At 42.3% G+C, this 10,140-nt stretch overlaps 2 protein-coding genes across 4 annotated transcripts in view; one reads left to right on the forward strand and one right to left on the reverse strand.

The window, feature by feature from the left end:
• The window catches only part of USP13 (ubiquitin specific peptidase 13), a 42,346-nt gene extending 32,519 nt beyond the window's left edge, over positions 1–9,827 (reverse strand). For 2 of the 3 annotated variants that reach the window (XM_019619126.2, XM_019619125.2), the window contains exons 1-2: positions 9,588–9,827; positions 2,823–2,948 (exon numbers count right to left, since the gene is read on the reverse strand). In XM_019619126.2, the coding sequence (XP_019474671.1) occupies positions 2,823–2,948; positions 9,588–9,665 (204 nt within the window). In that variant the 5' untranslated portion in view covers positions 9,666–9,827. The remainder of the gene's footprint in view (positions 1–2,822; positions 2,949–9,587) is intronic. The other variant, XM_003209206.4, reaches the window with a different exon arrangement.
• The window catches only part of MRPL47 (mitochondrial ribosomal protein L47), a gene marked incomplete at its 5' end in the record, with an annotated part of 8,577 nt that continues 8,262 nt past the window's right edge, over positions 9,826–10,140 (forward strand). Inside the window, one exon of the mRNA XM_010716918.3 lies at positions 9,826–10,103. Within this exon, the coding sequence (XP_010715220.1) occupies positions 9,826–10,103 (278 nt within the window). The remainder of the gene's footprint in view (positions 10,104–10,140) is intronic.

Raw genomic sequence — 10,140 nt, forward strand, 5'->3', positions numbered from 1 at the left:
AAAAGCAAAACCAATTTTGTTGTTTTAATTAATTTTTTTCTGATGATTCATCAAATGTCTCAGATGATGATGTGCAACTGACAGATATTCTACCACTATTTAAGCTGAAAGGTTATAGATCTGACCTTTGTTTTCCAATTGAGCTGTGACAAAACTGGAATAATTGGTAATTATTCCAAACACCTTTGGAAGCAAATGAGGATTTCTGCAGCAATGCAGTACATTCTATGAGGATGATGCCAAGGGAATCACAGGCAAGAATAGCTGTCTCTCTAAAAGAATCTTTAGGTAGTATAACCAAAGCCTTAGGCTTTACTGTATCACACGCCATCAAAAGCTTGGGTTAAAAACCAAAACCACAGTGCAGTACCTGCCAGAACTTCAGGCCTTCACCAGAACAGTTTTATGATGTTTTACATTGCTCGAAGGAAAACATACATAGCATGTAAGAATCAAACAAAATCCATAGCTATCTTAAGAGGAATTCTATTTAAGAGACAAGTTAGATGGCAGTCTTCACCACAACATAGCCAAATGTTGTTTCCTACCACATGATCCAGTGTGCCATCACCTTCAAACATAGATGCCAGGCTTCTCTGCTACATCATGATTCACAAGGAAAAAAAACTAGGAACATCTGAACTAGTTTAACTGTAGGTATACTTCATACCGGAAGGCAGAGCTGTCATTCAGCAAGACCTGGACAGGCTGGAGAGTTGAGTAGAGAGAAACTTTATGAAGTTCAAGGTCAAGCGTAGAGTCCTACACCCGGGGAGGAACAGCGGCATGCATCAGTACAGATTAGGGGCTGAACGGATGGAAATGAGCTCCATGGAAAAGAGTAGGGCATCTTGGCAGAGAACATGTTAACCATGAGCCAGCAGCATGCCCTTATGGCCAAGAAGTTCCACAGTATCCTGGGGTGCGTTAAAAAGAGCATGGCCAGTAGATCAAGGGAGGTGACTTTCCCCTCCGGAGTACCAGGTCCAGTTTCGGGCTCCCCAGTTCATGAAACACAAGGAACTTCAAGAAAGATTCCAGCAGAGGGCCACGAAGATTATGAGGACCCTTGGGCATCTTTCACATGAGGAAAGGCTGAGAGATCTGGGACTGCTCAGCATGGAGAAGATTGAGGGGGGAACTTACTGACACTTACAAATACCTGAAGCATGGGAGTCAAATGGATGGAGCCAGGCTCTTTTCAATAGTGCCCAGAGATAGAACAAGGGGCAACAGGTACAAACTGGAACATAAGAATTTCTGCCTGAACGCGAGGAAGAGCTACTTTACTGTGAGGGTTACAGAGCACTGGAACAAGATGTGCAGAGAGGTTGTTTTTCCTTTACAAGTTGTGGAGTCTCCTTCTCCTGAGATACTCAAAATCCACCTGGATGCTCTCCTGTGCAACTTATTCTGGGGAACCTGCTTTAGTAGTAGTGTAAAACTAAATGACCTCTAGATGTCCCTTCCAAGCCCTATGATTCTGTGAATCTGTATGCAATAATGAACAATAATTAGTTATTTATCTCTCCCTTCTGAAGTTCTTCAGCCAAATCTTCATCCAGGAAAGGAGTTTTTGAGCCCTTATTTTAATTCCAGTTTACCTTAGCATAGAATATTCACAGGTCACATACTAGAAGAAAGTTAAATACAAAAAAATGCTGTCAGAGTACCTGCCTACTTGTCTCTAGTCACAGATATTTTAAGAGTGAAAATTTCACTCAGAAGAACTGTTGCTAGAACTAGACTAGGTTTTCCAAAAATCCAGTTAACATTGCAAAGGAAAATGCAGCTTTCAGTCTTACAAGGTAGGACAGTTGTAAAATATAACAATCATTAACAGTCTCTACATGAGAGACATACAATCCACCTCATTATAGTTCTGATATAATATGAACAGTTATCTAAGGAAAATAAAATTAGTGGTCATTTTACAAAACTCAGGCTTTCACCATTCAGCAGAAACACTGCTTTAGAATGAGAAAAATGAAATATTCTATCCCACTCCAAGTAGCTGTTCTAAGGCTTCTAAGTGTCCAAGAGAGACAGAGTTCACAGGAGAGGGAGCTAAAAACAAACCCAGTGCCTTCCATAAAGTTCAGGTCAGAAGGCATAAGCAACTCTTTAAAGACAAACCACACAAGAACAGACGTTATGAAGCACTGGTTATAAATTATTATTGATATATTATTATTGATAAATTATTATTGATATGTAATGATAATGGAAGAACAGCAAACAGGAAATTTGTGTGCATACATCTATATGTGTGCAGGGGTAGGACTGAACAAGGGCAGTGTGTGAGCTCTAGGAACTAGCATTAATTTAAGATTTAGATCACAGGTCAAATCACAATTAAGGCTCATGATTTAATGGCATAGGAATCTTAAAAAAACTCATGTCATCCTAAGCCAAAATCTCATTAAAAAAAAATCTCAGAAACTTCCAGCCAAATCTGAGCCAAACCAGTAATTCTACTCAAAGGCAGATCTCTAAAAAGCACTCAGTAACACACAACATATACGTAACATGTGGAAGCATATAGTGAAAGAGTTCAGTACAAGTCAGGCAACTACATGCATCTTTGGGCAAAATCTGCCTTTAAGGGGAGCTAAAACCCCCTTCGGGGTTTGTGACTCATCTTAGAGCTGGAACTGTATGTTAGTTTGTGATCCAAGCACCTGAATTTAATATCCAACTCCGCATCTGAACATGTCCATTTCTGTCGTTCGAGATTTGGTCTATGCCGAAAATATGTTATTGAAACAAGCAGGAGACAGAAGATCTGCCAGACTAGTTAGTTGGGAAGCCACAAGTCTCACCTCTATCACATGTCGTTTCAGATGCAAATACACACACTGTCCTGTTTTCCGGTAATGCCTTTCAATGTGTTCCCTTCCAAATCCCAGAAACGTGTTCATGCACACATAGAGACCTCCTTCTGAATCCTAGAAGGAACGACACAAACAGTTACAGCATAGAAGGAACTGAAAGGACAAAAAGGACTCAGCAAGCAGAAAAAGCAAAGAAATGCAAACTCTTCTTGCAAGCAATTGTGGTTTTCATATCACATCACAACTGACTTACATTACAAGCCCCCTAAGAACCTTCCAAGCCATATCACAGTCTATAGAAACCCAATGAATCTGGTTATGTTTCAACTACAGATTAGTGACCACCCAAGTTGGAGGTGTAGAAGACTGTTAAAAAAAACTCAATTTGAGTGCTCAATCCATGAGGATTTCTAGGCACAGGAATGTATAAGGCATAGAAATAACACAACACAGACATTTGGTCAAATTCTTGGCAGGGGAGGGAGCATTACATTGCAAGAAGGATGCTCCCAAACAGAAGTGTGGCAGGTCTAAATCCTTGGATTCAGAAATGACTGTTAATCACAACCTTGTCTGAGAAAAAACAGATCTCAGGTGATCTTCTAATTCTTAAAAGTGGTTAACAAAAGTCGGTAAATGTTTCGTGAACATTGTTTATTATCTGAAAGAGATTCTCTCCATCCATGCGAATAAAGTTCCTGGAGATGAAGGCACTACAAAGGGACAGCAGAGATGTATTCCCGGTACCAAGTACAAACACTGACGTTTCAGTAGCACAGCCTGGCAGGAGTCCCACTACCTTTTACCCTCCCAAAAGCTGAGTATTGATGTTGGCTGGTGTCAGGGACTTGTTCCATTGTAATGCTGCTGCCAGATCTGTCCTACATCACTCCCACTGCCAGGAGGACTTTCAGTCATCCAGCTCATTGGTTTTGGGTCAGTTTTTCAAGCCCTCTCTAGCACATATTGTTTCAAATAGATGGTGCATAACAAAAACTGAGCCTTTCCCAAGCACTGTGACCTTCCCTCTATTGTGATCTCATCTGTGCTACCGGATAGTACAGAACATCTCCTGCTAAATACCTCAGGAATAGCATGAACTAAGTTAACCCGCAGACATCGTAGAGGGGGAAAAAATAGAAAATAAAAATCAGTATCTCTAGAAGAAAGCTACTGATCACTCCTAAAAGTGACACTAGGCTCACACATACAATTCTGTATTGATGAGAACTGTTATAGCAACACCTGTTTTGACAGGATACCACCTGAGAGCACCACACCTAAACCACACTCAGTGCAACAAACCAAGATGTTCTCTCCCGACAGCTGCACCTCTCCTCAGCACTCCAGCAGGCAGAACCACCACAGGGGGAGCACAAAGCTGCCTGTCCTGCCACACCAGCTGTGGCACGAGTGGCAGAGCTCCAGTCCTGTCCAGTGGAACAAGCAGAGGAGGGCCAGTCTGGCAGATCACAGCTGATCCCCAGTACTTTCCAACCAGCAGCAGGTAAGTACACCTTTTCTCTTCCAGAAAAGGAAGCTGAAGGGCTAACAGTGTAGAACAGTTCTTGCTACTTTAATGCCTGGCACAGAGCCTCTGGGCCCTCACAAGTCTCTCCCCTTCTACCACTGCCACAAAATTCAGTTTGAATGCATCACTATTAGTTTTCCACAACCCATTTCAAAGTCCAATACCTACCACTTCCATAAGACTTAGAGGATTCTAAACTTCCAGCTGATCCAAAGCCCTCACTCACATGCTATTCATTCCAACATGCCCATTTATATCAAGGCTATTAAAGCCTGAAGAACTGCCACCAATAAATCCCAGTACTTCCACAGCAGTGTGCAGAATCCACAGAGCTGGGGAACAGAACACGAACCAGCAGAGCTAGGACCACACACGATGGGAGAGAAAGGTGCTTTATACCAAGACTTTAGAAAATATCTGTCTCCTCTTAATGTGAAGCAGAGCATACAAGCTTTGGCTTTTCAGATTTAGTGGAAGGATGAACATGCAATGAAGGCTATTGCTTTGGCTTTACCCATGTCAGCAGCACAGGAAGTTGAGCTGAGCATTCCAGGATTCTGATCTGGGAGGTGAAGCAAAGGTTTAGACTCTCTGCTGTTCATACCTAACATGTGCCATGAAGTCATGCATTTAGCAACTTCGATATCCCAGTGATGGTCTCTCTGCATAGCACTGGTTACCTCTTTACCATCTCAGGTCTGACTTGCAAAACACTACCTGAGATTTTATTTAAGCGGAAACAAGGAAAAACCACCATGAAATTTGGAAACCTTGACAGCCAAGACCAACATCTCTGTTGTCTTGAGTAAAGGAGGTTGGTGAAAAAGAAAATCCCACATCTAGTTCTCAAAATAGGCACATATTATATTTAAAATGCAATGCATTGATTTTAAATTCCATGCACTCAATTCTCAGGTTTATCTATTTTAAGGGTGTTATAGTTTGGCTGTCTGCTTTTACAGCCTGTATTCCAAATCCTTTTGAATTATCACCTTCTGTGAAAAAGTCAAAGATGTGTTCCCTGGAAGAAAATCCATATGTAAGCCAGCCTAAATAAAAATATATTCCTTTGTCACTCCACAGTTTGAGGAACTTTGTTTACAATTTTGTTTTCTTGGAGACCATTCTCTCTTTTTTGGAGGGAACCCATGAGACCACAGAACCTGTGTTGACAAGCAGCCTATGACAACAATCTGACACTTTCAGCATGAGCTAAATGTAGAGCCTGATTAAGTTGGTTGTGGTTACTAACAAAACAGTTCTTTCTCCCAGAGAACACAGGCAGACTATTCTCTCACGCAACTTGGAAAGAAGTGGACAGAGCGTTCAAAAGCTGAAAAGGTCACTGCAACAAAGAGGCACACGTAAGAAAGTCACCTATGCGTAGTGCTGCACAAAGGATGAGATCCTGCTTGGTGCTCAAAGCACACTTGCCTGATGTAAGAGAACTTCAGTGCTGGTGAATTTAACCCTACTGAAAACACAACCAATTCTGAAAGGATCAACATTTGACGCAGGCACATAACTCTTTGTAACTGACATTTAGTTCAGACATGAAAGTTAATGCTGGAGAAAAGCAACGTATCTCTATCACTAAATATGCTATTTTACACAGAAGAATACAGCTGCTTGTGCTGAGAGACAGAAATAGGAGTTTCAGCAGGTTTTGGTTGTTTTTTTTTTCCCCCTGCACTCTTGCCGCAGCGCCTAGAGAGCTCAGGACAAAGTGGTATGCAGACATGGTCTTCCCTTTCTAGTCCAGTCTGAGTAGCGGGGCTTGTACTTGCTTCTGCTCAGGCCTTGATCACTGCACCCAGAAGGTCATTCAAGAGAAGAGCAGACTTCTTAGCCTCAACAAAAGGGAAAGCAATTGCTCTTCACTCTGTTTCTTCCTGCTCTTTGCTGCTAAGCTGGTCACAGTCACAGCACACCAGATGCTTTACTAATAGAGAAGGAGATATGCTGTCCACAACAGGGAGAAAAGCATTTAAAAAATTCATTTTTCTTCTTTAGATAATACTTCATGGTTTACAGAGGTAGGATGAGGAATTAAAGGGGTAAAGAATTCACAGCAAAAGAGCTAAAACGTGGCAGAAAGTCCCTTCTCAGGCCTGAAAAACAGCAGGAACGCTAGTGAATGAGGGGTCTGGAAAACACAAACACCAGTCCATCAGGAGACAGAGGCACCTCACTCCAAACACACTCATGGCACAGACACCAAGAGCTTTCAAACACTACTAACTCAATAAGGATTTGAACTACTGACCTGTATCTTATTACCCAACTCTGAGCCACTTAGTTCCTTCGTTGCAGTCCAAGGTTTAGCAGTTTCAGCTCAGACTGAGATAGCTCAGACAATAATGAATTCATAAAAACGGAATTGGTGTGGTGGATCTACTAACATGGCAAACCCTTACAGACTTGGGCACAACGACTGCTGTACAGCTGTTCATTTTAGCCTCAGAATGAGAAACTTGCTAATAAGAGTATCAGAGAAGAGAGTAAAATTGCAACTTAAATCCCACTGAGGCTCCATATCTCAAACACAAGGAATGAAGAGGTTGTTCATTCTTTTGCCTATGAAGTCCTAGTCAGGACAGATTACTCGTTCTGCCACATCTACAAAAAACACGACCACGAAGAACTGTTACAGGCTCTAATCAAAGTATCTGTTCATCAGTAATCACCATAATTAATCTGGCTGTGTCCACAAGGCTCCTGATGTAAAATGACAGGCCAATCTGTAATATATTTGGAACGATGACAGTAACATTCCTAGCATACACATATTGCATCAAGTTCCACAACAGTGTAACTAAATGACAGACCTTTTGTTTCAAGACAGGCTTAAATGAATAACAGAATTTTCAGTACTTAATATTCATCTAAACAATGTTTAATACCTCATAATGAGGCCGTCTCTCTGTCATGCATCAGTACCACTGACATGGAAACATGACAAAAAACAAACTGGCCAACCAACTGAATACAACAGCACAGAGATGCTGCCAACAAAACAGAAAGTCCATTTTCAAGTTTGATTAAAAATACATACTAACAGTGAAGAGGACTTTGTACTACTGGAACTGGTGAAAGATGAGAGATGGGAGAAGAGGTGGGTCAGCCAAGAGAAAAAGAAAAAAAGCTTCTACAAAGTTACTATTTGATCTCACTTTGTGACTACAATACACAAAATCCCAAACAGTTTGAAGAAAGACTTGCCCACCAGACAGATCTCCCTGAGATGCAACAGTACAACACCGCTCTGATTTTTGCAGATTAGCACTCTGCAAACCAATTCACTGCCTCAGTAGTTTCGAAGTCATTTTGCAATGAGGCCAAAAACATCTGTCTGCAGAAATCAATTTGTCTCAGTATATTCAGTCCTCTTATTCATTTCCTCACTGCCACTTGCAGCCCATCAATATAAGCACGACATCTGCCTACTCTTCTCAGTCAGAGGCCACAGCGACTTTCTAATTTTCTCCGGGGAACACTGACCAAAGGAACACCCAGACAGGCAGGATTTATTTCTAGGCAGTTACATGAAGCAGTCATCAATATCCACGTATACTATGAGCTCTCAAGGACTGCAGTCTCAGTTGTGCTGTCTAATAAACAGCAATCAGCCCATTTTAGTTTTTGGAATAGTCCTAACACAGCCATTACAGAGTTCTCAAGCCACAATAATGAAGTCAGCAAGATGCACAAAGGAAGCTGCTGTCAGCAGCAAGGTTTTCCAGCAGAGCAAAGCCAAGTTTTCAGTTGCATAAACATACACAATCCTGTATCTACATGTATAGGACCCAAGCCACCTACTGAACCAGACAGCTTGCCTCTGTTGGACTGTGCTGTAGCAGCAACCTGTGCCCTTTGTGGGGAATGCTTCAGAGCACCTCCACCTAGAATGTGCACACTCTGCACATAAGCCTTTTTTACACTCCAGTTTGTACCCCTTTTCTAGCAGTCACTTCTCCTTCCAATGTCACAGGTCTAAAATGATCAGAAGTCTTTGAGATGAGAAACCCATTAAAAGGTGGATTTTCCAGTTGAATATTATAGCTCTGTAAAAATTACTAACAGTAAAAGGACAAATGCAGTCTTCCTCCTCTACAGTTTCACCAGAGTACACGAAGTCAAGCTCATCTGCCAGAGGTCACTGCAGAGAAAGTGAGAAAGAATAAATCCCCATCACAACAGCACAGGTCACCAGAAGGGCTGTGCATCAACTCTGAGAAATAACAGGCAGCAAATTTTATCATTCCAGTTGTATGAAAGTGTACAAAAGGCAACTGTAGCTCCTCAGCCCATCGCTGGAGGGAACCTAAAATTTTACCTCAGATAATAAAAAAACAAAGGATGTGTTTTTAAACGTGGACTATTTGCACTAACACTGAAGCAAGAGTAAATACCTGTGTATCTTCTTTCAGAAAGGGCAGACAGCTCCATAGGAGGAGGCTCACTGTGGTTATATGGAGCTGACCCAAGAAAAGAAGTCGCTAAGCCACTGTGATATAAAGCACACCAGGATCAACACCTTCGTTCGGCCAAGGCAACAAGCTGAGCCCCTCCTACACTCTCCTTCTGAATTAAGGAATTAATTAAAATTAAAACCAAAAGCTAGCAATTTTCAAATCTGTGCTCAAAAGCGTTTCACCTGAGAAAGCACCCATTCGTCCCTTAGAACTGTCATCCCAAAAGCAGCGCCAAGGATCCATCAGATTATACAGCAGTGAAAAAAAAATAAAATCTTTTTCCCAATCGAACTCAGCAGTATGGGCTGAAGAGCCACAGGAAACAAAAGAAACAGAGGCTTGATTTACACTAGGACTGCATAGGTTCAATCCTGACTTTTGCTCTACGAATGCCTACAATACAATTTTTTTTAATAGGCTCTAATCGCCGAGGGCAACATTTTCAGAAATCTGAACTCTCTTCCCAACAAAATCAACAGCACAAAACATTCTTGAAAGCTGCACAAAGCCATCCTAACACCCTCTTGTTACATTTTGTTACCTTTGCCTAAATTTTGCCCAAACATTTCACTTTGTTCAGGTACTGCTTTTCTAAACTTTTTTTCTGTGTTTGAGGTTTCTTGGGGGATTGCTTTGCTGTACTTTAACTGGTAGCCGTATTTGACATCCCTTCCTAGTAGTTAATGGAACAATTTTATAAAACATAACAAAAGCCTGAAAGTTACTAAGCACATCGACCCTGCTTACCTGAGCAGAAACCCGAAGGAAGGGCTGCACTACGTTGATTCCCCTTCCACAAGAACCAACAAAACTTGTTAAGCACATAACGCAATTAGTGCCTTCGCAGCAGGGTCTGACAGGGCAGCTTTAATCAGACCGCCCGCAGCCAGGGCTGCTGGGTGACACTTGAGAGCCGAAGAGCGCGGTAAAAATAACCTCCCTACAACAAGGGCTGATGAGCACCAGACAGCTGAGTCACCTTTAAAGCCAATTTTTGATTTTCTGCGTTAGAAGGAATTACCAAAAAGAGGCGGGGAAAAGACATAGAAATCGCCGAGGCGCCTTTCGTTGGCTATTCCGTAACGGAGCCCCCAAGCCGCGCTCAGGCGGACGCCATTCGGACATCAAGGCGGAGCGCTCGATAGCCGCCGGGAAACCTCAGCTTCACGTGGAGCACCGATTTCGAATACGACCCCGGCTCCATTTAAAACGAGTAATTTCCGAGCACCTGCTCCTCAAACACATCCCGGCCGCCACCAGGAGGTCAGGAGAAGCGGGGCCCGGCGCGACTCCCGCGAGG

This window comes from Meleagris gallopavo, chromosome 11, assembly GCF_000146605.3.
Source record: "Meleagris gallopavo isolate NT-WF06-2002-E0010 breed Aviagen turkey brand Nicholas breeding stock chromosome 11, Turkey_5.1, whole genome shotgun sequence".
Classification (NCBI taxonomy): domain Eukaryota; kingdom Metazoa; phylum Chordata; class Aves; order Galliformes; family Phasianidae; genus Meleagris; species Meleagris gallopavo.